At 37.5% G+C, this 15,411-nt stretch overlaps 1 protein-coding gene across 1 annotated transcript in view; it reads left to right on the top strand.

Annotated features, from left to right (window-relative positions):
* The first annotated feature begins 244 nt into the window (after positions 1–244).
* Positions 245–15,411, top strand: part of LOC129873627 (uncharacterized) — a 30,170-nt gene continuing 15,003 nt past the window's right edge. The window contains exons 1-9 of the mRNA XM_055948755.1: positions 245–698; positions 787–896; positions 9,663–9,828; positions 10,871–10,971; positions 11,075–11,147; positions 11,246–11,381; positions 11,872–12,032; positions 13,365–13,489; positions 13,563–13,662. Coding sequence (XP_055804730.1) covers positions 566–698; positions 787–896; positions 9,663–9,828; positions 10,871–10,971; positions 11,075–11,147; positions 11,246–11,381; positions 11,872–12,032; positions 13,365–13,489; positions 13,563–13,662 — 1,105 coding nt within the window. The 5' untranslated portion in view covers positions 245–565. The remainder of the gene's footprint in view (positions 699–786; positions 897–9,662; positions 9,829–10,870; positions 10,972–11,074; positions 11,148–11,245; positions 11,382–11,871; positions 12,033–13,364; positions 13,490–13,562; positions 13,663–15,411) is intronic.

Below are 15,411 nucleotides of genomic sequence, written 5' to 3'. Positions count from 1 at the left end.
TTTTTTGTAATAAATATATTTTAGAAAAACATAAAATATGATTAAAATAAAGTTATTTTATAATTTTTTTAGGGAAAATTTGGAATTTTTTATTTATAAAAGTAAAAGTTAAAATAGGGTTTGAATGTTTTTCTAAATACAACTTCAAATTGTATTTGAAATTTTTATAGGTGAATTTTTTTCCCTACAAATAGTGAAAAATTCGCATAGCCAAAAGATTTTGAAAAAAATAAAATAAAATTACTGTTAGTTCTTCTTTTTGCCTTTGATAAAGCCCAGCAAGGCAGCAATTGTGTAGCTTGCAAAGTAGTAATTTCTATTTTCTTCTTCTACTTCCTACAATCCTGCATCAGATTCTCCATCATCTCTTCAACCCCTTTTTCTATAGATTAATTAATATCCAGAGTAATTTTCGTCATCAAAGCTTTTGAGGATCTGATCTGGAATTTGATCCGTTCATTTTCATGATCTGGATCTGAAACCTCAATCAACAACCGTTCATCGTCACCTATCACTTGTGTTCTTCGTTGAAATTGGTCACGGTTAGTTAAATTAGGGAGGATCAATGGAGTGGGCGACGCTACAGCATTTAGATTTCCGGCATGTTGGTCGGAGTTCAAAGTCATTACAGCCTCACGCCGCCGCATTTCATCCCACTCAGGCGCTTCTTGCTGTCGCTGTTGGAAGCCAAATAATTGGTAAACCCTTCTCATGTTCATCTTTGAATTTCAATCATGTTCCGTTAATAAACTGTATGATGATGCTGAGTATATTTTAAATGGGCAGAATTCGATGCATATACCGGAAGCAAGATTGCTTCGATAGACATTGGTTCCCCCGTTGTTCGTATGGCTTATAGTCCAACAAGTGGACATTGTGTAATTGCTATTCTTGAGGTTAGTTCATTAAATATCTTCATAGATTCAATAATTTCTGTTAAAACCTGCAAGTGATAACACTTAACGTGGTGAAAAATCCTCATGTTCTAACTTTGAATCCCCAAAAACAATTAACTGAACAACTTAATCTTTACAGGATGGGAATAGTTTAATGGGTTTTCAGTTCTGATTTCTTGAGAAAATGCTTTACATGTTGATATACTGGCAATGTTTCAGTGCTTAAGTTTTATCAGTAATTAGTTTGTCTAGGAAGGGTGATCATTAAATCCCACTACACAAAAGACTTTCATTTGCACTGAGAAATTAATTGATTACATTTAGTTTTCTTTGTTTGAGACAAGGGTTTGGTGCTGGGCTGCTGGCATATAGCATTCCACTGAAAATATCAGATATTATGCATTTAGCTCTTCTTTCTTTTACCTTACATAGAAAGCTCCTTTCTTTTTTGTGCATTGGCTCCGATAAGTTGAGAAAGTTTATTCTAAAAGATGTTTGTTATGCGTAGAAGGATTATCTTATTGGCTACAGTTAGGATGCCAATTTGAAGAGGTGACAACTTTCAGACAACCCCTTTTTCCTTGCATCAACCAACCAACAAAAGAACTGCATGTACTATAGATTCGTATGGCATGGTAAGAAACTAGAAAAGACATGCTACTAGAATCATAAGGAAGAAAATTTAATAGAGAAGGATAATCGAACTGAGGCGTGATATGATGTCTGTCTTCACTCTTCAGCACATTGAATCTCTATGTTATTCAGTGTTCTGTCTCTATGTTTTTTTGATAAGTTCCTTATGTTATTTATTATATCCTGAAAGATCATGTCTTTGAATTTCAACTCTGTGTAGTCATCTGTTATTGTTCTTTTAATTTTTTTTTTTTAAAAGTCAAATATGGCACGGTGGCCTTTTTTATTTATTTAGAAAAGCCCAAAGAGGTCCAGACAGTGAACCCATTCAAATGGAAACAGGTTCTTTTAAATCTTTTTTGTTTCTTTTAATCATATAACTTAGTAACAACAAACCAACTTATTATCCTTCTGGACACAATGGACAGTAGGTGTTTACAAAACTTAACCAAAAACCAAATCAAACCACAAATCGAGTCAAACCGGAAAAAAACCCGACTAGTGGTTTGGTTTGACTTGGTTTAGTATTGGAAGAAAAATTCCGACTATACTTGGGTTGGTTTGGTTTAAACTAAAAAAAGTCAACTCGAGATCAAACCAGTCCGACATTATATATATAATTTTTAAAATTTATTTTATACATAAAAATATTTACTTTGATATAATTTATAAACATTTCTTATACTTTTTCATAGTTTTTATCTTTTAACAAATTATTTCAAGTTTGAAAGTTAGAATTTTGAGTGGTCTAACGAAGGTTATAGAGCATGTTTGGATTGACTTATTTTAAGTGCTTTTAAGCTAAAATATTTTAAGCAGTTTTGTAGTGTTTGGGTAAGTTAAAAAAGTGTTTAGAAGTACCTAGTTTTAAACTAAAATGACAAAAATAAGCCAAAAGCCATAAGTTAGAATTTCTAACTTATGACGTTTGGCTTATAAGTCAAAACTGAAAAGCCAATCCAAACAAGCTCATAGTTCATGGATATTACTAACTCTAACAAAGCTCATCAAAATCGGATCAATACTAATGCTAACAGTAAAAAAATTATTTAACTCTAAGAATGATAATAATGTTGAATATTTATTCTTTAGTTTACATTTGTTTAGATAATTAAAATATATAACCTAATTTTATTTTTACTTTAATGTTTTGTCATGTAATTAATACTTATTAGACTTATTTTAGCATGATTTAGTACTTTTAAATTATGATCATTTTCATTATGACATATTACAACAACAACAACAACAACCCAGTGAAATCCCACAACATGAGGTCTGGGGAGGGTAGAATGTACGCAGACCTTACTCCTACCAAGGTAGGACGACTGTTTCCTGGAGACCCTCAGCTCAGTAAAAGCATAAATGCATAAAAATGTTAGATAAGAATAGGAAATTAAAAGCTTTATGAGAAAAACAACAAACAAATAACGAATAGATAACAAATAAATAAATACAAATAACAAATAACGAATAAATAAATAATGAAAGCGTCACAGATAAAATAGAGTAATCAAAGCATAGAAAGTAATAAATAATAACAGAAATAACAGAAATCAGAAGTCAAAGCACAAGAGATCGCAATGCACTACTACGCCTATGAATAGAGAAGAATAACGAGACTATGAACTAGCCTTCTACCCTAATGTGGGTCCTCCACACCCTCCTATCTAAGGTCATGTCCTCCGTAAGCTGTAACTGCGCCATGTTCTGTCTAATCACCTCTCCCCAATACTTCTTCGGCCTACCCCTACCTTTTCTGTAACCATCCATGGCCAGCCTCTCACACCTCCGCACTGGGGCATCTGTGTCTCTCCTCTTCACATGTCCATACTATCTCAGTCGCATTTCCCGCATCTTGTCTTCCACCGAGGCCACTTCTACCTTGTCCCGAATAGCCTCATTTCTAATCCTGTCGCTCCTGGTGTGCCCACACATCCATCTCAGCATTCTCATCTCAGCAATTTTCATCTTTTGAATGTGAGAAGTCTTAACTGGCCAACACTCCGCTCCATACAGCATAGCCGGTCTAACCACCACTTTGTAGAACTTGCCCTTAAGTTTTGGTGGCACATTCTTGTCACATAGCACTCCGGAAGCGAGCCTCCATTTCATCCACCCTACCCCAATACGATATGTGACATCATCGTCAATCTCCCCATTGCCTTGCATGATAGATCCAAGATACTTGCAACTACTTCTCTTTTGGATGGCCTGAGCACCAAGCCTAACTTCCACGCCAACCTCCTGAGGTGTCTCACTGAACTTGCACTCTAAGTACTCTGTCTTTGTCCTACTCAACTTAAATCCTTTAGACTCCAAGGTATGTCTCCAATCCTCCAGCTTAGCGTTAACTCCGCGGTGAGTCTCATCGATCAGGATTATGTCATCCGCGAAAAGCATACACCATGGCACCGCACCTTGAATTTGTCGCGTCAATCCATCTATCACCAAGGCAAATAAAAAAGGACTAAGAGCTGATCCTTGATGCAACCCCATTACCACTGGAAAGTGCTCCGAGTCCCCTCCTACTGTCCTTACCCTAGTTTTGGCTCCCTCGTACATGTCCTTGATCACCCTAATGTATGCTACAGGTACACCTTTAGCCTCCAAACATGTCCATAGTATTTCTCTTGGGACTTTATCATAAGCCTTTTCTAGGTCGATGAATACCATATGCAAGTCCCTCTTCCTCTCCCTATGTTGCTCCACCAGTCTCCTCATAAGATGGATGGCTTCTGTAGTTAAGCGTCCCGGCATAAATCCAAACTGGTTCTCTGAAATAGACACGTCTCTCCTCACCCTCATCTCTACCACTCTTTCCCACAGTTTCATAGTATGGCTTAGTAGCTTAATACCTCTATAGTTGTTGCAACTCTGGATATCCCCTTTGTTTTTGTATAGAGGGATCATTACGCTCGACCTCCATTCTTCGGGCATCGTTGCCGTTTTAAAGATGACATTAAATAACCTAGTCAACCACTCCAAACCTACCGAGCTCGTGCTCTTCCAAAATTCCTCAGGAATCTCGTCAGGTCCGGTTGCTCTTCCCCAGTGCATCCTACGAACGACACTCTTAACCTCCTCGACCTTAATACTCCTGCAATACCCAAAATCGCGACGCCTCCCTGTATGTTTTAAATCTCCCAACACAAAGTCTCTGTCCCCTTCCTCATTTAAGAGTTTATGGAAATAGGACTGCCATCTCTGTTTAATGAGGGTTTCGTCTACCAATACTTTTCCATGCTCGTCCTTAATGCACTTCACTTGGTCCACATCGCGTGCCCTTCTCTCCCGCGCCCTGGCTAGCCTGAACAATTTTCTATCCCCACCTTTCTCTTCTAGTTCAGCATAAAGGCGTTCAAAAGCTGTTGTTTTTGCCGTCGAAACCGCCGACTTCGCCTTCTTTCTCGCTATCTTATAAAGTTCCCTATTCGTCCACTTCTCCACCTCATCCGTGCTTTCTATCAACTTTGCGTACGCCATCTTCTTTGCTTTCACCTTTTCTTGCACTTCTCCATTCCACCACCAGTCTCTTCGATGCCAACTACGACTACCAGTCGAGACTTCTAACACTTCCTTTGCCACAGTCCTAATACAACTAGCCGTCCTATCCCACATACTGGTCACATTCCCATTACTATCCCAGGCCCCCATGACCTTCAACTTCTCTCCCATCTCCAGGGCATTTGCCATGGTCAAACTCCTTCATCTGATCCTAGATCGATCATCCCCGACCCTCTTCTTCCTCATCATCTTGATCTCTAAATCCATCACCAAAAGCTTATGTCGGGTTGTAAGGTTGTCTATCGGAATGACCTTACAGTCTTTGCACAGACCTCTATCAACCTTCCTCAGGAGTAAAAAGTCTATTTGAGTCTTAGCCACCGAACTATGGAATGTTACCAGGTGGTCTTCCTTCTTTGGGAAACTCGAATTGGCTATGACCAATCCAAAAGCTCTTGCGAATTCCAAAAGTGAAAGGCCTCCTCCATTTCTGACCCCGTAGCCAAAGCCTCCATGCACATCATCATACCCTCCTGAAATAGACCCGATGTGCCCATTGAAATCCCCTCCCACGAAAAGCTTCTCAGTAGGTGGTATACCTCCTACTAACTCGTCCAAATCCTCCCAAAAGCGCCTCTTATCCTCCTCTCTTAAGCCATTAATTTGCAATATTTGTTTTATGCGATTTCATTATTATTTTGTGTTGAATATTTTAGTGTCATCATTCATTTCATATTTTGTGTTATTTTTCTTAAGAAACACCTTAGATAGTTGTATTTTTGTAGGATTAAAGAAATATTTGAAGCACAAGTTAATTATATGATGGTATGAATACTTTACCGGAAAATTCAAAAAAATCCGAAAACCCAAGAAACACAAAAAATCCCGAGATTGAAAAATCCGAGTTTAATTAGTTTGGTTTGGTTTATAGATTTAAAAATCCAATACAAATGGTTTGATTTGGTATTTGAAAAACCCGAACCAACCCAGTCATATACACCCCTAGCAAACAATGTTCTTCACATCGCTCATGATACTCTAGGTTCCTTTTCTCTTTGCAATCAGATACCTTGATATCAAGGAAAAAGCTTTTCAAATTATATGTACTAGAATTTTTTTATAACTATAACAACAACAACAAACAACCCAGTATAATCCCATAATGTGGGGTCTGGGAAGGGTAGAGTATACGCAGACCTAACTCCCACCTTGAAAGGTAGGGCGGCTATTTCCGAAAGACCCTCGGCTTCAAGAGAAGAAAACAAGATAAGAGGTCAGATAAGGACAAACAAGATGAAAACAAGATAAAAACAAGAAATAACAAAAGTGAGAAACTCTAGGTTCTCACTATGATACATATAGTTATTATTTTTTTACCTCTTTTATTTGTTGTTTGTTTTGTTTAAGACAATGAAGATGGAAGCAAAATTAACAGTTACAACGACTAAAACAACATCCTTTGAACACTTGTATGGAGATCTCGAGGGAAAAAGCAGGGATATGAAGTTGTATAGGCTCGCCAAGGTGAGGGAGGGTAGAACTTGTGATCTGGACCAAGTGAAATGCATCAAGAATGAGAATGGCGAAATTTTGTAGAAGAGGCACACATTAGACGGTGATGATGGACATATTTACATATGCTCTTGAATGAAGAGGGAGATAAGGATATCGCATTGGGAGAGTTAAGAGCAATCGAAGAGTCGTGGAGATTTTGGGTATTGTAAGGGCATAAAATATGCAAAGGTTGAAGGGGCAATTCGTAAGATAAAGGGGGGAAGAACAATTGGGCCAAATGAGATTCCAATAGAATTTTGGAAAAATGCAGGCAAAGTAGGTATGAAGTGGCTGATTGAGTTGTTTAATGTGATTTTCAGGATGACTAAAATGCCAGAAAAATGGAGGTGGAGTATAATGATCTCATTGTACAAGAACAAGGGTGATATCTAAAATTGCAACTATAAGGGTATCAAACTACTAAGCAAATTATGCAAGTTTAAGAAAGGGCAGTAGTATGAGGTGGTTGAGGAGCTCTGTGGTCATCTCCAAGAACCAATTCGGATTCATGCTGGGGCAGAAGTTGTTCACATTGTAAGGAGATCATTGGAGCAGTTCAAGGATAGGAAGAGAGATTTATACATGGTGTTTATTTATATAGAAAAAGCATACAAAAATATCCCCGAGGAGGTTCTACGGAGATGTTTGATGTCTAGAGGTGTAACAATGGATTATATTAGGGAACACCAAGACCTGGGTAAGAACAATGAGAGGTGACTCATAACATTTTTTAGTTGTGATTGGGTTGCAACAGGGTTCAACCCTTAGCCCTTTTTTGTTTGTCTTGGTGATGGATGAATTGACGCGACATATCCAGGGTGAGGTGCCATGTTATATATTATTTAAAGGGATAATAGTCCGAAAAATACCTGTTCTTTGACGAAATTTGTTGTTATGATACCAAACTTTGGACGGGCCCTATTACCTCCCTGAACTATTTAATAGTGCATTTTAAAAGTATATTCATGGTTGAGTTATTTCAAATTTTTGTGGGTTTGATAACTATTGACATTATTGTTGATTTTGAAGTCAAAATTTTAGATTTTTCATTGACTTCAAGGATATTACATTCAACACAAAATCAAGTTCATTGACTTCAACCATACAGACTAGCAAACATAAATACTTTTAAACTTACATCAACACAAGAAAATGCTTCAACTAGCTATTTTGATCCAAACAACAACACCTTCAAACATAACGCAACCACGAATATACTTTTAAAATGCACTATTAAATAGTTCAGGAGGATAATAGGGACCCATCCAAAGTTTGGTATCGTAACAAAAAATATCATCAAAGTTCGGATATTTTTCGGACTATTATCCCTTATTTAAAAATGATGTGGTATTGATTAATGAGACACATGGAGAGTTTACCCTAGGTTGGAAGTTTAGAGACAGACTTTCGAGTCTTAAGATTTTAGGTTAAGCATGACCAAGTCTGAGTTGCTGGAGTGCAAGTTCAGTGATATAATGCATGAGGCGGAGGTGGGAGTAAAGATTGATGCACAAGCTATACTCAAGAGAAGAAGTTTCAAGTATCTTGGGTCCATAATACAAGCTAATCAGGAGATTGACGAGGATGTCGTGCACCCGTAACACGGTCTTGTGTGGTAAAAATGTGTTACTAAGGCTTAAGGGTAAGTTATATAGAGCGGTTGCTAGACCTACATTGTTGTATGGAGTAGAGTGCGAGCCAGTCAAGAATGCACATGTTCAGAATATGAAGGTAACGTAGATGAAGATGCTCAGATGGATGTGTGAGCATACTAGAAGATATATAATTCGGAATGAAGTTATTTGGGGTAAGGTGGGAGTTGCCTCCGTGGAGAAAAAAGATGAGTGAAGCAAGGGTAAGATGATTTGGGCACGTGAAAAGAGGTGTGTGTATGCACCAGTGAGTGTGAGAGGTGGGAGGTGGTAGAGGTTGGCCGAAGAAGAATTAGAGGGATGTAATTCCACAGGACATGACACACCTTTGGCTTACTGAGTATATGACCCTAGATAGGAAAAAACTGGAGGTCAAGGATTAGGGATAACGTTTTGTAGATAGCTGAGTGTAATAACACCTTTATGTGCGAGAGATATGGGGCTATCTCTTCCCTTTTTCTCCTTATTAGCAGTATTCGTATTTCTTATTTAGTACTTGCAAATTATCTTCTATTTCCTTTTTGTTGTTACCTATTGCTTCTTTGGTTGTGTCTATCTCGCCACTTAGCTGCCGTTATTTTTTTCTTTCTAGCCTGTCTTGGTGTCTTGCTTTATTTGTTTTTTTTTGTGAATTGGTAAAGTTCTGTCATATTATTCTTTTCTTGCAACCCTGCTTCAATTTCTTTTTTTTTTTGAGCCGAGGGTCTATCAGAAATAACCTCCCTATTCCACAAAGGTTAAGGTCTACGTTCATCCTATCCTTCCCAGACTCCACTTGTGGGATTACACTGGGTATGTTGTTGTTGTTTATTGTTGTTGGCTGTTGAAATAAATAAAATTGTTCGCATACTTAAAATAATGCTAAGACATGGCTTTTGCTGGTTGTATAGGTTACACTTTACAGGAAGTAAACCATATATACTATGCATGATCGACAGAGTACATATTAGTATAAATGTATTCCTGTGCATGTATTCATCTGCTAGTGTCCTACATCTATTTGGTAAACGTGAGTTTCCCCTATCAGTGTCTGTTGCATATTGTCTAATGTAGTGTTGGGTTCAAAAGGCATTATGATTTTCTTAGTGAAATCTTGATTTGTGATTCCCTGCTCTTGCTTCCCGACCTTCTTTTCCCCATGTGGGAGTTTATATATTCCCATAAGAGTTCTTAAACCCCTTGATAAGGCTAGCATGCATTTTTATTATCCTCTTTTGTCTGTGATATAGCAAAAATTTAATACTCGCATTGTTCCAGTATGAATTTCAATGGTTTCTTACTGTTGAGTTTAAAGCTCCAATGATGTCACCTGTTCTAGCATTTGGGGTATTTGAACTCGGATATTGCTGTTGTCGGTACTCGTTCTGCTATTATCTTGCATAAGGAAAATTGTACTCATTTTGCTTGCTGCTTATTGCAGGATTGTACAATGCGTTCATGTGATTTTGATGCAGAGCAAACATGTGTTTTACATTCACCTGAGAAGAGGACAGAACGCATTTCTTCTGATACTGAAGTTCATCTTGCATTGACTCCTCTTCAACCTGTTGTATTTTTTGGTTTCCATCGTAGGATGAGTGTAACAGGTGTGCCAAAATTTTAGTTGGAGCTCATGCCTCTACACACATATACAATTAGTTTTTTTTTTGCATTGTTTTAAAAAAAGCGAATTCTAGCTGATAACTGCTCCTAGGATATGTGTCCTTGGTTCGAAATTTACTCATTATCTAAAAGCACCAGTGTTGTTAATTAGTTTAATTATTCACCATCTGAGTGATGGGTTATATGGGCATGAGAGATGTAATCCAGCTGTTGGGAGTTGCAGACGCAAGCCAGAGCTGTGTGGTGTTGTTGTTTCTTGTGTAATGTTGTTGTTGGGTTGCAGTCTTGGCAATGTTAGTCCGGAGAGCTGCATTAACTATCCTGTGCTTTTCTGCTTCTTGTTATGCTGATGTGCATTTCAAAAGAGTCCTTTGTCATTTTATTAATTATGGCCGAGTCAATACTTGTTTCCTGTCAATGCTGCCACATTATCTCCATATTTCCTTAGGAGTGTTAGTATCTTGTTTTATGTGGTTTAACCGAGTGCCTGCAACATTTTATACTTCCGCCTTAATCTCTCTCTGTTCTGGTTTTCTTGATGAGGTATTTTGTCCTTCTGGATTCCACTCTTCTGCTTTGAAGCGTTTTATCCCTGAAAGAGCAATACAGCAGCCTCCTTTCCTTCCATATCATTCTTTTCTTTGTATGCCCGTAGCCCATTAAAAAAATAAGGAAATATCACTGGTAAACTTAGTCAGAACTTGGTAGTTTGTGAAGAGTCTTTTCATTTGCAAAACTTTGGAGACAAGGGTTTAACCCCGACAGAGATGAAAAGCACCAGGTTATTGCTTCCCATTTATCTATTGCTTGGTGGACGAAGTTACTCGGTACTTGTGGTGGTGGAGGGTAACAGGTAACTGGTGGAATAGTCGAGGTGTGCGCAAATTTGACAGGCACCATGGTGTTAAAAAAATGTTTCTTCATTTGCTATGTTTCTACAGTCAAATACTAGTTTCAGAGCAATTTTTCGTTCTTGAATAGCTATTTTATTGCAAGTGTTTCTGATTCATTTCTCTTCTTGTGAAGTTGTTGGAACTGTGGAAGGTGGGAAGGCACCAACAAAAATAAAGACTGACCTGAAGAAACCTATCGTCAATCTTGCTTGCCATCCTCGACTCCCTGTTCTGGTAACATGTTTAGTTCAATTAAAGCCTCCCATTTCATGATTGACCGGCAAAGTTTGTGACTGCCAATTTGATCTGACCTTTTCTCCCTCCCTTTTGATTTCAGTATGTAGCTTACGCGGAAGGCTTGATTCGAGCTTATAACATCCATACATATGCTGTACATTACACTTTACAATGTGAGATTTAAAAGAGTCCCTTAATATATTCTCTCTTTAGTTGGATAGTTTCAACTTGGTGGAACTTGCATGAAAGCCCGTTTATTTGCTATATATAGTGGATAATACTATCAAGCTGGTTGGTGCTGGTGCATTTGCATTTCATCCAACATTGGAATGGCTTTTCATTGGAGATAGACGCGGTACTCTTCTTGCATGGGATGTATCAACTGAAAGGCCTATGATGATTGGAATGTAAGTGATGTACAATCTGGCTATGGCTGACTTTACATTTCATACTTCGCAATTTCCGTGATCTTAATCTTTTCTGATGTCTTTTCATATCTAGCTCAGTTTAGGCCTTTGCAACCAATATGCCAGTTCTTTCTCCCTGAATTTTCTGACTAATGTTGCGGTTCCTTCTCTCAAAACTAGCCGACAGCTCAGTCTTATTCAATATTTATATTGCTTTCACTAAGATCTCATTTCCTTTTGAAGTGCGTTTTCTCAAAAAGAAATATGTGCATGATAAATAACCCGTGAATTCTGAAAGGAAATGTCGAATAAAAATTACACCTGTATGGGTTCTGGAATCATGTATTTTGCTGATTAAACTTGGGAAAACCAACTCTGACAATTATAATTCCAATTGTAGAAGTTCCAATTTCTGATGTTAAATATTGAAATTTTACATTTCTTTCGCATAGGTGGATTGTAATGTTTAATATTTTGCTTGCAATAACAGTACACAAGTAGGTTCTCAACCTATCACATCGGTTTCTTGGCTGCCAATGCTGCGATTGCTGGTCACTTTGTCCAAGGATGGAAATATTCAAGTGTGGAAAACAAGGGTGGTACTGAATCCCAACAAGCCACCCATGCAAGCAAACTTTTTCGAGCCTGCTGGTACATTCAATTCTTTGAACCCCCTGATGAAATTGTCTTGAGATCACTTTGGGTGAAGTTGTTTGACATGAATGAGGAGCTTCTAATGTACGCCAATTTTTTTAAGAGTTTTGAGAGGTAGTAAAGATTTTTAAATGAACCGTTCAGATATGGTGGTAAAAACATAGGTTGATCTCAATTTTAAGTTTTCCTTTGAGGTGTTTTTACTTTTAGAGAAAGCTCCTCTATGGTGTTTCAAGCTGGATTAAAGGATTTCTTCTGTAATAGGACAAGAGCAAACTCATTTTGTTTGATAAAAAAACAAAAAGCTCATATTTAAAAGTTTAGGCTCTTTTTGGTTGAGGTTATAAGCAAGGTATTCTAGCAGTAAAGTTGTCTTTGTGTGAGCTATAGGTCATGGGTTTGAGCCATGGAATCAACCATTGATGCTTGCGTCAATGTAGGCAGTCTACATCACACCCGCGGGGTGTGGTCCTCCGAATCCTGCGTGAATGTTGGTTCATGCATCAGTCTGCCGTTTATCATTCCTTCAGGGACGTCCAAAAAAATTGAAATGATAGAGAGACCCCTATGCAAGGATGACATGCACAAACCTTTTGGAACTAACATTGCGCATCATGGATCTTGTTCTCAAATAGTACTCTTTTTTCTTTGTTTTATTTGATATTTTTTCTATTTGAGAACATCCAAAAGAACAGAAAGTATTATCCACTTATAAATTACATTTTTTTTTCCACATAACTTCAACTACTTTGAAGATACAAAATTCATTCGTAAAGTCATATTTAGTACATTATGTTGTATTTTCTGGATCAAACCAACTACAAATAACTACTATTTCCTCTGGTTTATTTGACCCTATTTCCGTATTTGTTCGTTCTAAAAAAGAACAATTCCATCTGAATTTGGAAACAATTTAACTCAACTTTCCATTTTACGCTTTTTTAGAAGTTTTTATAGCCACAAAAATTTTTATGGCATGTTTAGGACCACAAGTTTCTAAAGTCATATAACTACAAAATGTCATGGTTAGCACCATAAGTATCAAAAGTTTTTTTCTTTCTAAACTCCGTGCCCTGTCAAATAAATTTGTATAAACTAAAATGGAGGGAGTATATATCTTTTTCTTTCTACTGCTACCAACAGCACCAACACACCGGTGAAATCCCACAAGTGGAGTCTGGGTTCTACTGCTATCAACAATATATGTGTATTTCACATTGGAACTCATTGTGTCAATAAAGACAGGAGTTTGTATTTCCTTTTTTACTTGTTTCTATGTGATCCTTTCTGTTGATGCTATATATTGATAAGTTAACTGCTATGTTGCAGCAATTGAATCCATTGACATCCCTAGAATTCTATCTCAGCAAGGAGGAGAAGCAGTTTATCCACTTCCTCGGATAAGGGCTTTAGAAGTTCACCCCAAATTAAATCTGTCTGCATTGCTTTTTATGGTGAGCGTTTCGATTTATGTCATGTACATGTGACTTTTGTTGACACTCATGGCATTTCTGTGTTTGTTTACAGAGTTTGACTGGTGCTGACAATAGAAAAAATAAAGCTGCTTTTACTAGGGATGGAAGGAAACAATTATTTGCAGTTCTGCAAGGTGCAAGGGGATCTTCAGGTATTTCTAAACTAATAATATTGCTGTTTGCTTTATTTCCTACGTTTATTAGATGCTTTATTTCCTACGGTTATTAGATTTCAATATCATATCTTCTTGTTTTTATCAGGTAAAAGCATTTCATGTATAAACATGGCAACAAAATTGGCTGTACACAATGGGTATTACCAAAAAGAAAATAATTTACAAAAAAGACGTGATTCTCTACAAAATCCACCTGTTCTTACAACTAGGAACTTTATGGGTGCACCAAAAAAAAATAAGAGACCAAGGGCTATTACTCAATGGAGTAAAACTCAACTCTACCCTCTCAAAGCTCTCCTATTTCTCTCCCTCCAAATCACCCACTCAACACAAGAGGAATCACGTCACATGCCCTACATCTTCTCCTCCAACAAAACATCAAGTCTTTCACAATTTTTAGCATTGCCCAAAAAGTTCCAAACCACTGAAGCATGTCCCACCGTAACCTCATGGTAAAAACACAATGTAGGAGATGATGATCCACGTTGTCACCCATCTCCTTGTACATGTAACACTAACTGACATTAGACAATCTTTTGCTTTCTAAGATTTTGCGCTGTCTAGATCACCCCTCTAGCAGCCAAACAAGCTAAAAAAACACACCTTCCTCGGCACCTGTCGTGTCCATATTGCATGCATCACACAGACCCTAACCAACAGTTAATCATAGAAAGATTTAACAGAGAAAACTCCATTATTCCCCAAACCACACCACAAAGCATCAGAGTTTTCAACTGAAATGACTTGCCTATGTAGAATGGCCAACAACCTGTGAAGCTCAGTCACCTCCCAATCGTGGAAATCCCTTCTAAATATCAAAAAGGTCTCCACTTAGTGTTCTCCTAATTTGTTGGACCATCAAGTCTCTTTGGCATGATATTCTGAACAAACTCTGAAATTCAATTTTCAGTAAGTTATCCCCACACCACGTATGTTTCCACAAAATGACGCTCTTTCCATTTCCTACCTTGAATGAGATATTTACATTAAAATCTTTCCATCCCTTCAATATGTTTATCCACAGCCCACATCCAAAAGGCATAGTGACAGCTCTAGTTCTCCACCCCATTTCTATTTCCCCATATTTATCAGCTATCTCACCTCTCCAATCTTATATTGGAGCTCTCATGGATTTCATTTTATCCTGCAAGTCTTAAGTTCTATTAGTCCTTCCTTTTAAACTGAAAGCATTTATATAATCAATGAAGGTTTGTTCAAATTTGCTTATCAAGTCGGTCTTCTTTTGTTCAAGTGTTGGTCGGTTCTTCATTTGATTTCTCTGGGACCTGGGATTCAGTTATTAATATGATTTAACAGAGTTTCCTAATCATGAAAAATACAGTTTCCAAAATGATGGTGGCTGTTTATGTGCCTGTGCTGTTGTCGTTGTTATGTGCTTGATCTTGCTGAGAAAATTATTTTGCGGAATTGGCAACAATATCTTGATACATTTAGTTACTCTAGTTCTGATCCCATCAGCTTATCTAACTTTTTTATGCGGTTGTACTATTTTGTTGCTTTGCACATGATCTTGGAAAATAATAGAATGTGCAACGATTTTTCGATGCATGTAATTGGTTCTGTTTTATGTGCTTAACATATCTTGGGTTGTTGATGGGGGAAGGAGTGTGCTGAGGCTTACGTGCACCTAGTCGTCCTTATTGTTTTTAGTTTTATCCCCTTTCTGGTCTTCAATTGGATACTGGAAGAGGCATTTGCTAATTG

The sequence above is a fragment of the Solanum dulcamara genome, chromosome 11 (genome assembly GCF_947179165.1).
Source record: "Solanum dulcamara chromosome 11, daSolDulc1.2, whole genome shotgun sequence".
Taxonomy (NCBI): domain Eukaryota; kingdom Viridiplantae; phylum Streptophyta; class Magnoliopsida; order Solanales; family Solanaceae; genus Solanum; species Solanum dulcamara.
The sequence above is the reverse complement of the archived record's forward strand: the minus strand, read 5'-3'. Positions and strand labels throughout refer to the sequence as shown.